The 22,462-nt window shown below is 39.0% G+C and overlaps 1 protein-coding gene across 15 annotated transcripts in view; it reads right to left on the bottom strand.

Moving 5' to 3' along the window:
* Positions 1–22,462, bottom strand: part of VEPH1 (ventricular zone expressed PH domain containing 1) — a 384,254-nt gene that overhangs the window by 165,017 nt on the left and 196,775 nt on the right. For all 15 annotated transcript variants that reach the window (XM_069561395.1, XM_069561331.1, XM_069561307.1 and 12 more), the window contains 2 exons: positions 4,943–5,079; positions 1,464–1,598 (listed from right to left, as the gene is read on the bottom strand). In XM_069561395.1, the coding sequence (XP_069417496.1) occupies positions 1,464–1,598; positions 4,943–5,079 (272 nt within the window). The remainder of the gene's footprint in view (positions 1–1,463; positions 1,599–4,942; positions 5,080–22,462) is intronic.

Raw genomic sequence — 22,462 nt, 5'->3', positions numbered from 1 at the left:
AATTTATTTAATATTAGTATGTTTGCTCCCCTTATTAATAGTAAAACAAGGACAAAGACCAAGATCATACACTCCTAGAATCTCTGGTTTCATCAGTAAGCATCCAATGCTTATTACTGGGCTTTCTTGAAAGCAAAATAAGGATAATTAGGTTCTCTGAACATGAGAAGGGAGAGATCAATAACCATTTTCTATTCTCATTAGCCATGTTCTCCCTGAGCGATCCAACCTACTGTCATGACATCAAGTGCTATCTTTGACACCCAAGTCCAATATCTCCAGTTCTGGCTTTCTTCCTAAGTTCCACACTGGTAATTCAAAGGCCATCACCACCCGGTTATCTACATAAACAACTCATACTCAAAATATGTAAACCAGAATGATTTATCTTCTTCCTCCACATCAGCTTCCTTTGTGGTCAACTTTTTCAAGATGGTGCCATTATCCATTGGCCACAGATACACCTGGAGTCATTTTTGGTCCTTCCATCTTCTTTATCAGGGAACAAGTCCTGTTGACTCGGCTTCTTTACTGCCTCTTGAATCCATCCTCTTCCTATAACTTCCAACTTCGGTTCAGGCTTTCATTTCCTACCTGACTACAGTGATCACTTCCTTCATAGTCTTCCTGTCTCCAGTCAGGCTTCCTCCAATTATTCTCCATACCCAAGCCTGTGACCCTGTTCAATGTGATCACAGCAGTGAGCACCCACTTCCAGTTTCACTCTATTGACTGGGTGGGCATGGTTCCACTTTCTGGTCCTTTCCCAGTTTGATGGCCTGTTCAGAGCTCTCGGTCAACTTGTCCTTGTTTTACTATTAATAAGGGGAGCAAACATACTAATATTAAATAAATTCAAAGTATAAACAACTAGCAAATTAATAAAAACTGTTATATTGTGAAACAAACTCAGTACCTCTTAAGTGTTAAAGGGTTGTGAAAAAATGAGAAGTGAGAGTGATGTCCCTATTTCCACACTCCTAAAATGCTGTAACTCACAAAAGCCATGCCTGCCTCAGCAGAGCTCTTTCTCACCCTGACCATGCTCTCTTCCTTCCTGTTCATCTTGTCTTCCTTTTCTAACTTGGTGGTGACAGCAAAGGGTAAGGTGATGAGAGGAAGTATGCAGGGAAGAAATGAAAAGCCCCGAAGAACCTAGAGTCCGACTGCTCTTTCCTCTTCAGTCCTAGAGTTGGCTATCTGTAAAATGTTTTCCGTCTCTGTGTGGCTCTGAGTGGGCTGTGTTATGTCAGTCTGGGAGTCTCAAAAGGCAGTGACTTTGTCTACTGATATCATTGGGGCCTGAACCCGCTATAGCATGACACGTAAGTCGTTACTTAGTGTCTTCTGATAATAACAAAAGAAAGGAAAGGAAAGAAGAGGAAACACTGAACCACTAAGAAAAAGCAAACTCGTCTTGAATCTTGGCTAAAAATAACATGTGCAAGGAAAGAAGCATTTACCTTCTGCTCTGGGAATGTGGACTCCATCATGGCTGTTTCAAAGCTGTGAGCACCCCCTGCCTGGGTCTTCTCCCATAGAGCTCTGAGGAATTGTACAGAATGACTCTGAATGGACAGCGGCTCAGGAAACAGGCTCTGAAAGGGGGCATTCATGAGAGGAACATGACATGTTATCTCTCGTCCCAACAATATTGTTTGATGGCTGCAAAGCACTATTTTAGTCTTGGTCTGAACTTAAAAATGGTTTAAATAAAGCTACAGAGAAATCTATTTTGAAGATCAAATGTACAGTACATTTCATGCTTTCTATTTTTTTAACAGAAAATTTAACTTATTAAATAGCGTTTTCAAGACAGTTGATATTGATTTATATAAATATGCCTAACCTTTGTAAGGTAGTGCTTATATCAATCACTTCTCAAGGATGTTACTTAATTGGAAAAAGGCTAATATTATTTATTTTTCAAAGATCAGAGAATTAAGGTATAAAATTAGAGTACAAATAGCAAGTTTTTTAGAGCTTCCCAGGTGGTGCTAGTGGTAAAGAACTCACTCGCCAATGCAGGAGACGTAAGAGACCTGGGTTTTGATCCCTGGGTCAAAAGATCCCCTGGAGGAGGGCATGGCAACCCACTCCACAAAACCCATTCATGCCTGGAGAATCCCCATGGACAGAGAAACCTGGGGGCTACAGTCCACAGAGTCGCAGAGTTGGACACAACTGAAGTGACTTAGCATGCAGCAACATACATCAAGTTTATTTATACAAAGTAAATCATGAATAATAGACATTAAATAACGAACAGTCCATTATTCAATTGCTCTGATATGAACAGTGTAAGGGAGGGTTGGGAAAATAAAAACATTTCAGTCCTAAAGTGTATAATGGCTGAATATTCTTAGAGCTTTAAGATATTTTAACCTTTGGACAATAAGACTGTTAATGTAAGAAAAAGTTACATTTACATATACTTCATTCAAGTCAATGAAAATACAAATTTCAAAGGAAAATTTAGATTGTATATTTAATTAATTATGTGTTTAACAGTCATTTACATGTGATGTTATACCTAAGAATGTGAGAAGTGTCTCAATTCAAGGAAATAATTTTATAAAAACATACAGAACATAAAGGCACACAATTACACACACATGCACACATGCACACATACACAAAATATAATATATATAATATATATTACCTTTATGTGTGAGGTGTAATAAAATAATATTAGCTAATAAAATAATGATATTAGCTTATAAAATCCCATTTTCAATGTCAATGACTGTCCAAATATTGACTTACGAGACTCTCTAGATAGTCTCTGTGTACATGGTTTCCATTTAGTAAGTGAATAACAATTCTTTTCCAGAAAAATCTCATTATTATCCTCCTCAACATGAACTGTTTTTGGTACTCAGTGGGAAAAGGTGGAGGATTTTATACCCTGAGTAAATTGCTGACAGATTTAAAAAGGTTAAGAGTCAGTAACAGATTAATGTGAAACCCAAAATGTGTATACATCTGGGAATTTCTTGACTATTATCAGAAACATATATAGCATATGACCATTCACTCAAAAAAGAGCAGGACCTGTTTTAATTAATCATCATTCCAAAGAGGTCCATTTAGACCGGAATCTCTTAATTTGAGAACTCCATCATGAGTCTGTAAATTGACAGAGAGTCTAGCCCCGCATACCAGGCTCGTATGGGTTTGTAACTATCAAGTCAAAGGTATGATTTTTAGTTATCCCAAAGTCAGGTTTCATCCAGATCACACAGTATCAAAGGTGTAGAAAAAGAAAGGAAACATTACAGTAAAAAGAACAAAGAAAAAAAGAGCAGCATAAACAGATATTTGTTGGTGATTTTGCTCAAAGAGAAAAACAAAGAATCAGACTAAGTCAACAAAATAAGACAGAAAGAGCAAAGATAAAATCAAACTTTCTTGGTCTGTTTTCAGAAAACTGACAACTGTGAAGAATAAAGCCAAAGATGAAACCAAGTACAAAATCACTGATGAAAACTATTTGAAAACCATTAGTAAAGTAGGAGAAGGTCTTTATTTCAAGAAAAGGAAGACAATCACTGCTGTTTTTCATATTCATATACAGTTTCTTTTGTGCTGGGCCTTGGCTGTGGCACTCAGGCTTTCTCTAGCTGCGGGGAGTGGGGGCTACTCTTTGCCGCGGTGCACCGGCTTCTTGCTCCCGTGGTTTCTCATCTCTTGTTGCGGAGCACAGGCTCTAGGGTGTGTGCGCTTTGGTAGTTGCTGCAGGTGGGCTCAGTAGCTGTGGCCCACGGGCTTAGTTGCTCTGAGGCATGTGGAATCTTGCCAGACCAGGGATCAAACTTGTGTCCCCTGCATTGGCAGCTGGATTCTTAGCCACTGTACCACCAGGGAAGTCCCTATGTTCATATACAATTTGATTCACATCAAAATATGAGTTGTTCTCAACAAGATATGATTAAGTGTTCTTGAGACTTCGTATAGAAAAAGATGGTATCCCTGAGCCATGTCTAAATTGTCTCTTTTCTTTCTTAATTATTATAGTTCCACTTAACAACTATGATACATTCAGCATTAAAATTCATTTTTTTCTTAATAAGCCTGCCCCATTTTATAAAGAAACATAACTATCTGATTAGTGACTTTCATTGGGACTATTACAGAAATATTTTATTAATAGAAGTAAATAAACTTATTCTTACCTGGCCTAATTTTTAACCATTTTATAACATTTGCATTCTCCTTTTTCTGCCTCTACCCTCTCTGTTCCTGCCTGCAATCCCCATTTTGTTTTAAACACAAGTGAAGACCACTGGGTCAGGAGTCAGGCAGTCTAAGTTCTGTCCTTCAATTTGCTTATTTGGAAAAATGATGTCTAAGATTCCTCCTATTACTAACATTTTGTAATCTATATTCAAATTTTATTGAAAGTTTAATGCATTCAAGATAAGCATTTCCAAACAAGAATCTTGTTTTGGTGCTAAAAATCTTTGCATCAAATTTTTTCTTGTTTAAACTCCTCTTTATGTAACTTTACCTCTATATAGAAAAGTGGCATTCCAGTGTTTTAATAATGTCAAAAAAGATATGCTGACTCCAAAGTTATTTGGAGATTGGGAAATAATGGCTAGCTTTCCATAAGGAAAGCTGTCCACCCCCAATAAGTGATTTTTTGTTGTTATCATTGAACAAAAAATATTTTCCCATTTATTCTTTTTTTTTTTTTCTGAGTGAAAGGATATTCAAGATAATAATAGGCTTATCTTCCTGATTACTAATCTAGGGCCTTTTATAAGGAAAGTGTCCTAAAATATAGAAAAAAAATCCATGTTAAAAATTACTAATTAAATGTGCATGCATTGTTATTATTTGTATATTACTCTGGTCAAAGAGTAATTCAGTAAAAATGATTATAAACTCATACCTGGCTCATTAAGGAGCCATGCTAAACTTGAATTATACATACCTGCTGAAATAGGAACATGATTTGGATCCATGGCTGAGGTTCTTGACTGATGAGAATAAAACTGGATTTACTGTAGAGGCAGTAATGACCCTTCAGGGAACAAGTGAAGAACAGCTTTGCTACACAACTAACTGAATCTGGAAACAAATAAACATAGCATTAAACATTAGATTCTTCCCAGAGTTACACCTTATACTGCAACATACAAACACCTTTAGAAATACATTCTTTAGTTTTCAGTCTGTGAGTTAATAACTTCAACAACTGTTGATTTGGGAGTAAATCCATCTTATGGAATGTAGATTAATATGAAGTTGCTTTAAGCAAGTGTATTCAATCCCTCTTTCTCTTTTATTAACAATGCATGAAAAGTCTCAAAGCAAGTCACAAGGGAGGAAAAAAAAAACTCTTACCAATGAAAAGTGAGACAGGTGTCATTCCCACCTGGGTGGGCACTTCATAATGATAACCTGGGAAGCATAAGCAAATGAATGCAGGAAATCTAGGCATTTTTCTGGGCAGAGATGGTGTGCCATGGCCAGGGCACTGTTATCTTGGTTACACAGAGGCTGCAGAGACAACCTCCAGAATAACTCTGGCCAGGAGTGTGGCTTCCTGTGAACAGGTCTGGTTTGACATGGTCATTTCATCTTGAGCTTCAGCAGGAAAACTTAAAGCAATCATCCTTTAGGGGCAGGAAAGTGGGGGAGCATGGTGCTGGTAGCATACAGCAGAGGTGGTGCAGAACTGTGTTGAGGAGTCATTTGATATTTACAGCCCTACAAGATAGGTGTTAACTTTTTTTTTTCCAGTTGTCACACATGGGATCTAGTGCCGTGACCAGGGAGCAAACCCAGGGATTTTGGAGCACAGAGTTTTAGCCACTGGACCACCAGAGAACTCCCCAGGAGTTAACTATTTCTATTGTAAATATGAGGAGACCTAGCCCATTAAAGGGTCAGCTTATTGAGCCATGTGACTGTGTTGTTCACCCCTCTAGCCCTGGCATGTGGCATACAACAGGTGCTCTAAAGAGAGTATCTGCAGAGATGAATGAGGCTCAAGGATCCAGAAAAAAATCACTCAGTTCTGCCCAGTCTGTGGCAGAACCAGGATTTGAACTCAGCCAAACTTTTGGCACATTGAGATGCTTTAGGCCCTATCATACTAGGCATTTTAAAATCTACAGAGTAATATTGATAGCTCATGGGGTATTTATCGTTTCAGAATTAATCTGACATTTTAAAGAGATATTTTGAAAATAGATGCATTATGCCCTACTAGCAAAAAGAGAAATGCACTAGAGTTTATTAAAAGTTGATGGGAACCCTAATTAGATGGTAGAGTCAGTCCCATCCATGAGAGTATATGGGGTTCCCTAGAGAATTGTGGGGAGGTGGGCAGCTTAACTGTGCACCATCAGGGCTCAGGCCTGAAGGAATAACAGGCTTCTGGGAAAGAGTTTGAAAGATTTAAGGGAGGGTGGCCAATGACAGATCAAAGACGACGACACTGGAAACCAAACAATAAAGCCACAGGGCAATTTAGAATTATATTTAGAAATCTTAGTAAGTAACAGCTTTCTGTGTGATTCTGACCATTGGTATGAAAGAGGACTAGCTTTCATGAAGTTTATTATTTGGGGGAATTTGATCATTCAAAATCCTCATATGAAATCAGAAATCATTTCTGCATTCTCTGGATGAATGGCTTACAAATTCAGTAGAAAAGACCAGGAGGCCTGTCAGTGACAATAAAAGACTTGTTTGAATACAATAGAGCACAATATACACTTATTATTTTTGTCACTGATGCTCTGGAAAACTGAATTTAAGTTAATCAATACTAGAGAAGGCAGAAACCAAGTATTCCATAAGATCACACACACACAAACGGTTCTACTAGAAATCAGTCTAGCCATAATGGATACATTGAGACAGCACTCTGTTAATAACTTCAACAACTGTCGATTTGGGAGCAGATCCATCTTACGGAATATAGATTAAAATGAAGTTGCTTTAAGCTAGTGTATTAAATCCCTCTTTCTCATTTGATTAACAATGCATGAGAAGTCTCCAAGCAAGTTGCAAGGGAGGAAAACAACACCTGCTTTAATCGAAAGATTCAAAAGGGCAAGTTCATTTGTATGAACCTGTGCAGTAGCTTGACAGTGTAAGCTGGACTTCAGGCCCGTGCCATGAAAAAAATGTTTTCATTTTTTTCCTTCTCCTAAATTACTCCTCATTCATGTTTTCTTTTGAAAATGAACATTGATTCAATTGATTTTACTTGTCCTGACCTACCAGCTCTCTATACACAAATGACAGGGGTCCCAGATCACAGAAAATGGACAAAGTGGTAGAATAGAGAGACCTTCACCCAGAAGTATATACACTGACTATAAAAACACATCAGTTCTGTGATGTAAGTATTAGTTGCTCAGTTGTGTTTGACTCTTTGCAACCCCATGAACTGTATGTAGCCCACCAGGCTCCTCTGTCCATGAGATTCTCCAGCCAAGAATACTGGAGTTGGTTGCCATTTCCTTCTCCATCTGTGATCTAAGGGTTTGTTAATACTTTTAGTAAACTAGATCTGTGTCATTATTTTCTCATTTTTTTTCCTGATGTTTGCTGGCTTAGAAAGTTTTCTCAACACTAACATTTAGTTGCTAATTTTTCTCTGTAATTTTCTCCCTTCTGTTCACTCCATGGTATTGAATGCTGAACATGCAATAAATGGTGTTGGATGGATGAATGGATGTCAGACACTGTGCGGAGACCAAGAGAAGCCATGATGTTGACACTGCTCTTAAGAAGTTTACAGTAAAATGGGAGAAACATCTATAAATGATGGTTGTAAATTAAGTCCATGGAGGGACAAGCGGTGTGGACCACTCAAAGGAAGCAGCTATTATCCTTGGGGAGCCAGGGGAGGCTTCATGGAGGAGGAAATATTTGAGGTGACCTTGAAAGCTCACCAAGATTTTGAACTTAGAAAAAGTATGAGAGAGACAAGCATTTTAAGTGTAGGGAACACTGAAAAAAATCACATAAAGCATGAATGTTCAAGGTAATTCCAGGTAGTAAAGTTAGTGTATCTGGGTTATTATGGTATTTTTTAACTTATGCAACTGTTATTTATTTTTCTAGAAATCTTGAAGAGAGAGGAGGTCATGCTTTGATAAACACACACCAGACCTGATTGTTATTTCTTTACTTTTGGTATACTGTGGCTTATTTTTATAAAAAAATCAAAGGATTTGGTTTGGTCTTTAAAAATACTGAAGTTAACATGAGCAGCAATAATTGTATAATATAATGTGTTGTAAGCTGAAATATCCAAAATATATACACATTACACATGGATAGCTTTAAAGACATATTGAAAATATAAGAGCATTTGTTCTTTTTGAGTCAAAGTATTTTAAGAATCATTTTGGAATTCTTTTTTTCTGAGCTTTGCTGGAGTAAAAATTCTCTCAACACTAACATTCAGTTGCTAATTTCTCTCTGTAATTTTCTCCCTCCTGTTCAATCCATGGTACTGAACAGTGGGCATGCAATAAATGGTGTTGGATAATGAACGGATGTCAGACACTGTGTAGGGACCAAGAGAAGCCATGATGTTGACATTGCTCTTAAGAAGTTTACAGCCAAATGGGAGAAACACCTGTAACAATGATTGTAAATTAAGTTCATTGAGGAACATGCAATGCCAGCCACTCAGAGCACTGAGCACCTGTTATCTTTGGGGAACCAGGGGAAGCTTCATGGAGGAGGAAATATTTGAGGTGACCTTGAAAAAGGTGAACTTCAGTAATTTTAAGTATTTTCAAACCAAATCCTTTGATTTTTTTTTTTTTTTACAAAAATAAGCTACAGTCTACCCAAAGTAAAGGAATAACAAAAAAAAGGACTTTTTTTCTTTTTCCCCCCACTTTTCTCCTACAGTTCATATGCTTTTATTCTTGCGCTGCATTCACTGTACTGTGTTAAATTTTTATTAATGATATTTTAAAATAAGGTTTCCTTTTACAATACTTTTAGATTTATAGAAAAATTACATGTATAATTATTATACATATTGTATGTAATTACAATTATAATGAAATGAAAGTTGCTCAGTTGTTTCTGATTCTTTGCAACCTCATGGACTATAGCCCACAAGGCTCCTCTGTCCATGAAATTCTCCAGGCAAGAATACTGGAGTGGGTTGCCATGCCCAGCTCCAGGGAATCTTCCCAACCCCGGGGTCAAACCCTTATCTCCTGCATCTTCTGCACTGCAGGGGGATTCTTTACTGCTGAGCTACCAGGGAAGCCCAAATAAACCAGTACTGACACATTATTATAACCTTAAGGCTAGAGTATTCAGATTTCCTTAGTTTACACTTAGTGTCTTTTTTTCTATTCCAGGATCCCTCACAACGTCATTCATTATGTCTCCTTTGGCTCCTCTGGGCTGTGACAATTTCTCAGACTTTCCATGTGTTTGATGACCTTGAGAGTTTGTTTGACCTTGAGAGTTTTGCAGAGTACTTTTGCTAGGTATTTTGTAAATTGTTTCTTAGTTGGGATTTGTCTGTTTTTTTCATGAGTAGACTGAGATTTCTAATTTAGGGGAGGAAAACCAGAGAGGTAAAGTGCCATTTTGCTCGTATCAGACGGAGAGTACATTTACCTACATGACTGATGACTAGTGATGTTGACCTTGAACATCTGGTTGAGGTAGTGTTTACCAGGTTTCTCCACTAAAAAGTTACTCTTCCCACCACCCCCACTTTCCACATTGCCCTCTCCGAAAAGAAGTCACAATGTGTAACCCATACTTAAAGACTCGGGGGTAGCTTCACCTCCTGAGGGCAGAATAGCTGCATAAACCATGTGGAATTCTGCACAAATTTGTCTCTTCCTCTTCTAGTTATTACATTCAAATAATTTAGTCAATTTTTCTATCAGTATGTACTCATAGATATTTATTTTATAATTCAACATTATTTTACTTATTCCGTTGCTCTGATTGTTCCAGATTTGGCCACAGGGAGCTCTTTCGGTTGGCTCCTGTGTCCACTGCATACTAACTCACTTCAGTCATGTCTGACTCTTTGCAACCCCATGAACTGTAGCCCACTAGTCTCCTCTGTCCATGGAATTTCCCAGGCAAGAATACTGGAATGGGTTGCCATTTCCTCCTCCAGGGGACCTTCCTGATCCAGGAATCAAACCTGTGTCTCTTACATTGCCTGCATAGGCAGGCGGGTTCTTTATTACTAGTGCCACCTGGGAAGCCCTGCGTCCATTAGATACACTGCCATCATTATGTGTGTGGCTTTTGGTTTGTTTTTTAAAATCACTTCCTTATTACATCTTACATACAAGATGCTCCAGGCTCATTTTGCATGTTTTCTGCCCTGTCTTAGAATTAGCTGTTTCTCTAAGGAGTTTTGGTTTCTTTCACTGAAGAATTGTGTTAGAAACTAAGATCTAGGTATTGTGTATGTTTGTTGCTACTGGGGTATCATTGGTCCCTTCAGGTGATAGCACAGGGAAATTATGTGTGTGTATATATGCATATATCTATTTATAAGTATTTCTGTATGCAACCATCTGTATTTACATTAAGGTAGACATGAGTTTGGGCTTCTCAGCTAGCACTAGTGGTAAAGAACCCACCTGCCAATGCAGGAGACATAAGAGATGCAGGTTCGATCCCTGGGTTGGGAAGATCCCCTGGATGAGGGCATGGCAACCCACTCCAGTATTCTTGCCTGGAGAATCCCATAGACAGAGGAGCCTGGAGGGCTACAGTCCATAGGGTCACAAAGAGTCAGACATGACTGAAGTGACTTAGCATGTGTGCATGAAAATATGAGTTCATATTGTGGTTTCAATTCTAATTCATTACCACATGTATCATTTTAGACTCCATTCCTTGCTTATCTGTTAACTCTCACTTCAACAGCGAGAAGCCTGAGTCCCACTGTTAGTATTTTTATCTCTGTCAGTTGTAGGAAGCACAGTTCTTTTCCTCTCCCCTTCCCTATCTTTCCCTCCCCTTCTTCCCCTTCTCCCTCCTTTCTCTCTTACAAATAGTTGTGTATTTAGTATCCACCAAAGTATCTGGCATTGAGAAGCCTACCTCAAAACGTAATAATGATATTTTATTATATTTTTTTCTGCTTCTTTCTGGAGCAACAATAAACCAGTATGACATTCCAATGAAAATAATAAGAAATAAAAATAGTAATAATACAATATTAATTTTCATGTTAAAATTTTATCTTAATTTTAATTAAGCATTCCACATCATCATATCTGGCATGAAAGATGTAGCTATTTGTTTATCTGAACATTCTTCATTAGTTTCAGTTCAGTCGCTCAGTTGTGTCCGACTCTTTACAACCCCATGGACTGCAGCACACGAGGCTTCCCTGTCCATTATCAACTCCTGGACCCTACTCAAACTCATGTCCATAGCATCAGTGATGCCACCCGAAATTTCATCCTCTGTTGTCCCTTTCTACCCCTATCTTCAATCTTTCCCACCATTAGGGTCTTTTCCAATGAGTCGATTCTTTGCATCGGGTGGCCAAAGCATTGGAGTTTCAGCTTCAGCATCAGTCCTTCCAATGAATATTCAGGACTGACTTCCATTAGGATCGACTGGTTGGATCTCCTAGCAGTCCAAGGGACTCTCAAGAGTCCTTTCCAACACCACAGTTCAAAAGCATCAATTCTTCAGCACTCAGCTTTCTTGTGTGAGTCCAGCTCTCACATCCATACATGACTACTGGAAAAACTATAGCTTTGACTAGATGGACCTTTGCTGACAAAGTAATGTCTCTGCTTTTTAATATGCTATCTAGGCTGGTCATAGCTTTTCTTCCAAGGAGCAAGCATCTTTTAATTTCATGGCTGCAGTCACCATCTGCAGTGATTTGGGAGCCTCCCAAAATAAAGTCTGTCACTGTTTCCATTGTTTCCCAATCTTTTTGCCATGAAGTGATGGGACCGGATGCCTTGATCTTAGTTTTTTTTCACGTTCCTCTTTCACTTTCATCAAGAGGCTCTTTAGTTCTTCTTCGCTTTCTGCCATAAGGGTGGTGTCACCTGCATATCTGAGGTTATTGGTATTTCTCTAGGCAATCTTGATTGCACCTTGTGCTTCATCCAACCCTGCATTTTGCATGATGTACTCTGCCGCTCAGTCGTGTCTGACTCTTTGTGACCCCATGGACTGCAGCCCACCAGGCTCCTCCCTTCATGGGATTCTCCAGGCAAGAGTATTGGAGTGGGTTGCCATTTCCTTCTCCAGGGGATCTTCCTGACCCAGCGATCGAACCCTGGTCTCCTGCATTCCAGGCAGACACTTTAACCTCTGAGCCACCAGGGAAGTCCGATGTACTCTGCATAGAAGTTAAATAAGCAAGGTGACAATATACAGCCCTGGCGTACTCCTTTTCCTATTTGGAACCAGTCTGTTGTTCAATGTCCAGTTCTAACTGTTGCTTCCTGACCTGCATACAGATTTCTCAGGAGGCAGGTAAAGTGGTCTGGTATTCCCATCTCTTTCAGAATTTTCCACAGTTTGTTGTGATCCACACAGTCAAAGGCTTTGGTGTAGTCAATAAAGCAAAAGCATATATTTTTCTGGAACTTTCTTGCTTTTTTGATGATCCAGTGGATGGTGGCAATTTGATCTCTGGTTCCTCTGCCTTTTCTAAATCCAGCTTGAACATCTGGAAGTTCACAGTTCATGTACTGTTCAAACCTGGCTTGGAGAGTTTTGAGGATTACTTTGCTAGAGTGTGAGATGAGTGCAGTTGTGTGGTAGTTTGAGCATTCTTTGGCATGGCATTTTTAGGGGGCTGGAATGAAAACTGACCTTTTCCAGTCCTGTGGCCACTGCTGAGTTTTTCACATTTGCTGGCATATTGAGTGCAGCATTTTCACAGCATTATCTTTTAGGATTTGAAATAGCTCAACTGGATTTCTATCACCTCCACTAGCTTTGCTCATAGTGATGCTTCCTAAGGTCCACTTGACTTCGCATTTCAGGATATCTGGCTGTAGGTGAGTGATCACACCATCATGGTTATCTGGGTCATGAACATCTTTTTGTATAGTTCTTCTGTGTATTCTTGCCACCTCTTCTTAATATCTTCTACTTCTGTTAGGTCCATATCATTTCTGTCCTTTATTGTGCATGTCTTTGCATGAAATGTCCCCTTGGTATCTCTAATTTTCTTGAAGAGATCTCTAGTCTTTCCCATTCTATTGTTTTCCTCTATTTCTTTGCATTGATAACTAAGGAAGGCTTTCTTATCTCTTCTTGCTGTTCTTTGAAACCCTGCATTCAAATGGGTGTATCTTTCCTTTTCTCCTTTGCCTTTAGCTTCTCTTCTTTTCTCAGCTATTTCTAAGGCCTTGCCAGACAACCATTTTGCCCTTTTGTGTTTCTTTTTCCTGAGGATGGTCCTGATCACTGCCTCCTGTACAATGTCCTTAGTTTAGCCATTTGTATTTTAGCTATATTCTAAATGCTAGTAATCTTTTTATTATCCCAGTAAAGAAATAATTCTTTATTCATTTTATGGTTGTAAAACATTAATGTAAGAAAAACTAGAAATATAAATCTACCAAATAGCATTTTTGAAAGCATTTTAAAATTAGAAATATTCCTAAATGATATCATAACATTTTGGAAAAGAATTATAGTCTACCACCATAGCACCCCTGAATGCACCTAATCTTATCAAAAAGGAGTTATAATTTATGATAATATTTTAAAAGTCTAGTGGAAATCATAATCAAAAATAAAAATCAGATTTTATTGTGTGTGTGTGTACTACTTAAAATATTAGAGTAAGTTGATGTGTGGAATAACAAATATCAGTATTCACTTTTGTACCAATCACTCCATTAAATGTTTTATATAATTATCACTTAATCCTCATAATTATCTACTAGTATCTCTTTTCACTTAAGGGGTTAAAGAGTCAGAGTTAAATGACTTAATCAAGTGAGACAGAGCCAGGTTTTAGACCCAAGTTCCTTAAAATGTTAAGTCCCATGTTTTGTTCACAAAGTGATATGACCTCCTGCAAAGTCACATTGTTTAATGGTCTTGAACATCCCTGGTTGAGCTATCTGCAGCTTCTGCAGGGACAGGATGAACAATCCAAAATAAACTGCCAGTACCTTTAACAAGACAACATAAGTTGTTCTGGCTTAGAAATAGAACCTAAGGTATTAATTTCTATGCAATTACTATATAGTCAACATAATTCTCTAATGTGAGGGTAAGACAAACCTTTTCATAAACCTAAAAAGCTGTGGAAAATCAATAAAGAGAAGCTCTTTATAGGCTTGTGTGAACAGGGAATAATTGGTCTCTTTAATCCTCAAATGTGGTAGGAGGAAGTAAAGAGGATTCTAAACTCAGAGGGAAAAAACAAGATAACTGGGCTTAGAGCTCTTGGAGGTAGAGAAAGCTGTAGAAAAAGGTGAAGGAGTACTGTGGTGGTAACTGTGATGCCTCGAGATTCTCTGCTAACAGCTGATAACTTTGACTTTTTCTAAACATACTGGATCTGAGAAACACACCATTCTTCTTGGGAGATGAGACACTTAATGATATATCTCCTGGGGTGGTCCTTATATCTAATACATGCCATTATATACTTTTTATTTAGAGATAAGTGCCTTTTATGAATAAAAATAGAGTATGACTTTGATTTTTTTAATAGTAAGTATACATATGAAAGAGTTGGCTTCATTTCTTGGAAAAAGAAATGTTAACTCTTTTGAATTCTTTACCAAACTTATAATTTGAAAGCTCTCTCCCAGCTAAATAAGGGCCAAATGAATGTGTTTGGCTTATTTCCCAGGTTTTCAACTGAATTATTCTTCTCCGTATCTAAACTATATTTCTAGAATGATTTATAAAAACTCAAACACAGGAGTATCTCTGTAGAAATTGCTGGATTGAAAGTATTCACACATTGAACATATCATAGATAAGCAACAAATTCAGAGAAGGCATTTGAAGAACTTGCTAGCTAATTTTCATTGACTGCTTGTTTTGAGGGCTTCCCTGGTGGCTCAGATGGTAAAGAATTCACCTGCAGTGTGAGAGACCTGGGTTTGATACCCGGGTTAGGAAGATCACTTGGAGGAGGGCATGACAACCCATTCCAGTATTCTTCCTTGGTGAATCCCTAAGGACAGAGGAGTCTGGCAGGCTATAGTCCATGGGGTCACAAAGAGTTAGACATGACTAAATGACTAACACTTTGACTTGTTTCATACCTAGGTAAAAGTGTAACTGCTGCTGCTGCTGCTGCTGCTAAGTCGCTTCAGTCGTGTCTGACTCTGTGCGACCCCATAGTCTGCAGCCCACCAGGCTCCACTGTCCCTGGGATTCTCCAGGCAAGAACACTGGAGTGGGTTGCCATTTCCTTCTCCAATGCATGAAAGTGAAAAGTCGCTCAGTCGTGTCCGACCCTCAGCGACCCCATGGACTGCAGCCTTCCAGGCTCCTCCATCCATGGGATTTTCCAGGCAAGAGTACTGGAGTGGGGTGCCATTGCCTTCTCCAATAAGTATAACAGATTACAACAAATCCTTGTAAAGTAGGTTTAGTTATCCCCACTTTTGCTGTTGTTTAGTTACTATGTCTGACTCTTTTGCAACCCCATAGACTGTAGCCCACCATGCTCCTCTGTCCAGGAATTTTCCAGGCACGAATACTGGAGTGAGTTGCCATTTCCTTCTCTAGGGGATCTTCCCAACCCAGGGATCAAATCCACATCTCTATACTGGCAGATGGATTCTTTTCTGCTGAGCCACCAGGGAAGCCCTATCCTCACTTTACAGAGAAGGAAATCTCAACATCAAACTTCTAGGAAGCAGTTGAGCTGAGTTTGAACCCAGGTTCCAAAGTCTGTGCTCTTTCCAGTATTTCATTGAACAGCTCAGTTAAAATAGATGTAATAGAGGTATCTAAAAAAGGAAATATTGTTCAATGGAAAAATCACTGGCCCAGGAGTCAGACAACCAGGATCTTAGTGGGTAGACTCATGTTATTTTTCTATCTTCTGACTTATCTGTAAAAATGATGGCAGGCCAAAGCTGATCTAAAATGGACTTTTGAAAATTTTATGTTTCTAACTGCTTATTATCTTTCTTTTTCTGACAAATTGTAAGCTCCATGAGGGTAAGGATATTTTATTGTGGTAAAATAAATATAACACAAATTTCCCATTTTAACCATTTTTCAACGTGCAGTTTAGTGGCATTTAAGTACATTTACATTGCTGTGCAATCATCACTGCCATCCATCTGCAGAACATTTCATCTGCCCCAATTGAAAATCTGTAAAACTCTAACTCTCCATTTCCCTCTCTCCCCAAACCCTGGGACCCACTATCCTGTTTTCCGCACTTATGAATTTGACTACTCTAAGTGCTTCACATAAGTGGGATCATATATAAAGGATCATATTTATCTTCTCATGTCTGGCTTATTTCACTCAGTGTAATGTCTTCAAGTTTCATATATGTTGTAGAATGTATCAGAATTTTATTCCTCTTTAAGGCTAATTTTCCATTGTAGGCATAGAGCACATTTTGTTTATCTATCCATCATTCACCTGTCAATGGACATTTGGGTTGTTTCCACCTTTCAGCTAAACATGGGTGTACAAATATCTCTTTCAGATCCTGATCTCAATTCTTTTGGAAATATATCTGGAAGTAAGACTGTCAGGTCACAGGGTGAATCTGTTTAATTTTTTTAGAAACTGCAATGCTAAGATGTACTTTTTAGCCTAGAAATTCTATGATTCAATGATGACCTATAGAGACCCATGAAGAAATGTGTTTTTGATGATTGCACAGTGTTGCACATCTGCCAAGGCTGCCAGAACTTACTATCAAGTGCTCAGTGCAGGACAGACAGCAACAGGGTCTGTTGGAGTAGATTTCTCTCTTCTGTTTGACACTAGCCAGATAGGACCCATTGAAACTATTTCTTCCATTCTCCATTTAATTCTCCTATGATATATTTCAAAGACATGGAATTCAAAATACCGATGCTAAATGAAAGAATAATACTGTCATTTAACTATATAAATATCCTAAACTGGACAAAAAAAAAAAAAAACAAAGGGAGGAAATGAAACTGGTAATTTGTCTGATGAGAACATTTTCAAAGTATTTTAAAAATCATGTTTTTGAAGTCAAACATAAATTATAATTTTTTAGGGAAAAAGTAGAACAAACTCATCACTTAAAAATACTCTTGCTTTTGCCTGGAAAAAAAAAATGAAACAAGACATCACAAGCCAGTGTGGACCACTTACCAAACTTTTAATTCCATATGATTTGCAAAGTTAATTTTTATCTTAGGCTGAAATTATACTTTCCTGCCACCACCCTATTCATGTTTAGATGTTTTGAACAGAGTAATAATTATTTCACAACTTTAAGGCAGGAAATGAAGTAAAATGTTCCAAGGTAAAAAAAAAAAAAAAAAGATTCTCAAAAGTGAAGATGAATTTCTGAAATGAGTTTGAAATAATGAGTACTTCCTCAGTGTCAAAAGACATTGCTTTAATCATCTTGGTATTTCCAGGGCTGGGTTCTATAGGTGTAGAAATGTGATTTGTTAGCACACTAATGCGTGCTAAGGAAAGACTACCAAATTTCTCATTTGATAAGAATCTAGGGCAGGAAGGTGACAGGAAAGAGGACTGTCTCATGTTCACTAAGTTCTACTTATGACATTATTGACTGAGAAATGTATGATCCCTTCTCAGAAGGTGGCTGGCCGCTGGCCATATCACATGCATGTGTGCAACATCCCCACCCATGCTTTCCCACTCATGGCAAAAATTCTAGCTGGTTGTCAAACAAGCATGACAGATACTTTGGTTCTGAATCATCAGAACGGAATAAAATTCTTTTGCAAGTGATTGCCTTAATAATGCATTTTAAATTCAGAGACACAAGGGAAATTTGGTAATTTTATATTCAGAAATATGTAAAACATTGGTGTACAAAGTTCTATTTTGGAAAAAAAGAGTCAAAATTATGTACTAGTATATAAATCCATATATTTATATAAATGTATGGGAGAAAGCTCTATAAAACTATACATCAACCATTGACACTGATTATTTCTGGGTTGAGAAGTGGGGTTAGGGTGGGAGCATATACTTTTTACTCTATATATTGTCACCCTGCTTAGTTAACTTATACGCAGAATACATTATGCAAAATGCTGGGCTAGATGAAGCACAAGCTGCAAACAAGATTGCCAGGGGAAATATCAATAACCTCAGATTTGCAGATGCCACCATCCTTATGGCAGAAAGTGAAGAGAAACTAAAGAGCCTCTTGATGAAGGTGAAAGAGGAGAGAGAAAAAGCTGGCTTAAAGCTCAACATTCAAAAAACTAAGATCGTGGCATCTGGTCCCATCACTTCATGGCAAATAGATGGGGAAACAGTGGAAACAGTGAGACACTTTATTTTGGGGGGCTCCAAAATCACTGCAGATGGTGACTGCAACCATGAAATTGAAAGACGCTCCTTGGAAGAAAAGCTATGACCAATCCAGACAGCATATTAAAAAGCAGAGACATTACTTTGCCGACAAAGATCCGTATAGTCAAAGCTATGGTTTTTCCAGTAGTCATGTATGGATGTGAGAGTTGGACTGTAAAGAAGGTTGAACACTGAAGAATCGATGCTTTTGAGCTGTAGTATTGGAGAAGACGCTTGAAGAGTCTCTTGGACTGCAAGGAGATCAAACCAGTCAATCCTAAATGAAATCAACCCTGAATATTCATTGGAAGGACTGATGCTGAAGCTGAAGCTCCAATACTTTGGCCACCTGATGCAAAGAACTGACTCACTGGAAAAGACCCTGATGCTGGGAAAGATTGAAGGCAGGAGGAGAAGGGGTGACAGAGGATGAGATGGTTGGATGGCATCACTGACTCAATGGACATAAGTTTGAGCAAGCTCCAGGAGATGGTGAAGGACAGGGAAGACTGGCATGCTGCATTCCATGGGGTCGCAAAGAGTCGGACACGACTGAGCAACTAAACACCCACAACAAATTCTCTATTAAATCTTTTATTTTGGGTTTATTTATGTATTTAAAGAATACTATTGCTTTACTTTTATTTTTTTGGCTGTACTGGGCAGCTTGCAGGATCTTAGTTTCCCTACCATGTATTGAACTGGATCCCCTGACAGTCAGAGCACCAACTGTACTGCCAGGGAATCCTCATCCATTAATAGTTTAAAAGGGAAAAAAAATCATACACAATTAAAAGGTTGGTGTTAGTTAAACGAGGTAATTTAAATGATGTCTGACAAAACTGCCATGCAATGAGGCTAATATTTTATAGTTTTTAAAACACTTTTCTCTTTTGCCTTCCCGAGTTCATTAACTTCACTGTAGTGCATTTGAGCCTCCACCTACCTGGCAGGGTGGGCATGGAATGGCAGTGGAGTAGACATTAGATAGTTATAAGAATACAAAGAGAAAGACTAAGTTAAGATGGAATTCATCTTTTTTAACTGCCAAAATTGTATTATACAGCACAATGTTAGTGTTGCAAGCAAAGCTTTTGTCTTGAGGAAGGATTTACTAAATTTCTTTATCTCCCTTCTATCAGCCCCCGAACATGGAGAACTCTCATTAGAGTGGTGTGGGGTCATGGCAGCTAGGTCAGCTCTATGGATGGTCGGGAGAACATAACATAGACAAAGTCAAAGAGAAGACTTTTCAGTTCTGGCAGGGGTGACTGTGGAGAGAAGGAGAGAGAGAGTGCGAAGTCATCAGAAATGGGTCCTGATTTCCCTATATTTAGACTTCAGCTTGGGGAAGGGGTAGTCTATTAGATTAAGTATGGTAACATGGAGGGCAATGGTGACACTTAGGAAAGAGTCCACTCCTAGATGACTCTCTGAACCAGTACGGGGCAGCCAATTTAGTTAAATGCACAGCTTGGAGGGAAGCAGAGGAGGTACAAAGTTCAGCTCTCTTGCGCCACACTTACCTCTGTAACTGAGTGGATAAGAGGAAGTAGAAGCTGTTCTTTCTGGACAGCTTTTCTGAGAAATTACTGTAGTGGGGAGGAGCTCTGTCCAGTATGGGGCAGAGAGAACTGCCTCAGGCAGCCCTCAGGGGGGTCACAGCACCAGTAAGTGCTGAGTTGCAGTCACATTGCCAGGAAAAGCTATGCACACAGTGCCTGGAAAATAAGCAACATCACCTGAGACTTTTGCAGAGAGGATGATTACAGCAAAGGACATTATCTTTTAGGCAAGAAGACATTTCCTCTCTGCCTGCTACCCACCAGGCGCAATTCTTCTCCACCACCAGGAAACAGGACCCACTTCCTCATGCCCCCAGATGCCACCTTCGAGAGAGAAGCATGGCAGGGGGTAGGAAAAAGAACATTTTTATCCAAATGAGAGCTTGTTTTCTAAATACACTAAAGTGATCAAATGGGACTAAATTTAAATAAGGACTCAGTTAATTTCCCCCTTACTAACCAGTGGTTAGTTGTTCTTGAGGAATTCCTGACAAAATGATGGTGCTTTTTTTTCTGCAAAGCTGAGCTGTGAAATTTTGTAATCTTACAATAAGTGAAAAATAATGATAGAGAATAAAACTATCCTGAACAAGAAGACCTGGGTAGAGAAAGAAGTCTTGTCCTAATAAAAAGAGAATTATATTAAGATTTACATGGCAAAGGGTAGAGGGTGGGAAGCTGACTGAGGAACGTATCTGAACATTTGTACATGAAGGCTGAAATCTAAACACACTCAGTTGACTGCAGTGTCTCCTGGTGCTTACGTGCTTGTGAAGTTCTTACCTGAAAACTGTTCAGATATTGTCCCAGCTTGCTGTTTTGTGTTGCCATTAGAGAATAGTGAGACATGTCCATTAACCTTCAGGGGATGGAGACTGCAATACTCTCCCAACCAGTGTCTCTGCCCTGAGACAAGGACTGAAAAGCCTGTCCCATTCAGGCATCACTTCTAGGACCCAGTTGCTCCAACTCCTCAATAGAAGTCTCATTCTGCTCCATGGTGGCTGTGAAGAGTCCCGACGCAGAAGCCAGTCTCCTCTCCTTACTAGCTTTATGTCCTTGGACAAATTAGATAACCTATCTCTGACTTCTATCTAGTAGCTATCTAGCATGCGTGCTCAGTCATGTCTGGCTTTTTGCGACCCCATAGACTATAGCTCACCAGGCTCCTCTGTCCATGGAATTTCCCAGGCAAGAATACTGGAATGGGTTGTTATTTCCTACTCCAGGGGATTTTTCCAACGCAAGGATCGAACCTGCATCTCTTGTGTCTCCTGCATTGGTAGGCAGATTCTTTACCATTGTGCCGTGTGGGAAGTCCCTCTGTGACTTAATTGGGAACAATAATAAAAGCACCTATTTTAAGAGATGATGAGGGTGAGCAACCATCTCTAAACGCCTAGAACTGAAGTGGCTCCGGAGACTTAAAATTTTGGGTGCTAAAACTGGGAAAGATCTGGACAAACCAAAAGGAGCTGGTCACTCTGGTTAACGTGAGCATAAAATGGATTGGTTCGCGTGAGGTTTTAGACAGAAGGGTGTTCTCGGCACAGAGAAAGTGCTTAGTGATTTTTCTTATCATCACCAGGATTGCTATGGCAACCATGACTATTGCATACGGAGAAAGAAATCTGGTCCTCAGTCAAGGGGCTGCTGTAACGCTGTCTTGATTAGAAAAAAGGGGATCCTAATGACACTTAGAATTTCTAGGTCTCTTTGTGTCTTGAACTTTTCATCTAATTGCTTATTTTAAGAAGAACTTAATACAGAGCTAATTCTGACTTGCAGGCTGAACTAAAATTCTAGACAGCTGAAATAAATGCAGGTCAGGAAGCAAAGTTAGAACTGGATATGGAACAACAGACTGGTTCCAAATAGGAAAAGGAGTATGTCAAGGCTGTATATTGTCACCCTGCTTATTTAACTTCGATGCAGAGTACATCATGAGAAACGCTGGGCTGGAAGAAGCACAAGCTGGAATCAAGATTGCCGGGAGAAATATCAACAACCTCAGATATGCAGATGACACCACCCTTATGGCAGAAAGTGAAGAGGAACTAAAGAGCCTCTTGATGAAAGTGAAAGAGGAGAGTGAAAAAGTTGGCTTAAAGCTCAACATTCAGAAAACGAAGATCATGGCATCTGGTCCCATCACTTCATGGGAAATAGATGGGGAAACAGTAGAAACAGTGCCAGACTTTATTTTTTGGGCCTCCAAAATCACTGCAGATGGTGACTGCAGCCATGAAATTAAAAGACGCTTACTCCTTGGAAGAAAAGTTATGACCAACCTAGATAGTATATTCAAAAGCAGAGACATTACTTTGCCGACTAAGGTCCGTCTAGTCAAGGCTATGGTTTTTCCAGTGGCCGCGTATGGATGTGAGAGTTAGACTGTGAAGAAG

The sequence above is a fragment of the Ovis canadensis genome, chromosome 1 (genome assembly GCF_042477335.2).
Source record: "Ovis canadensis isolate MfBH-ARS-UI-01 breed Bighorn chromosome 1, ARS-UI_OviCan_v2, whole genome shotgun sequence".
Lineage (NCBI taxonomy): Eukaryota > Metazoa > Chordata > Mammalia > Artiodactyla > Bovidae > Ovis > Ovis canadensis.
Note: the sequence above shows the minus strand (reverse complement) of the source record. Positions and strands in the feature narration are given on the sequence as shown.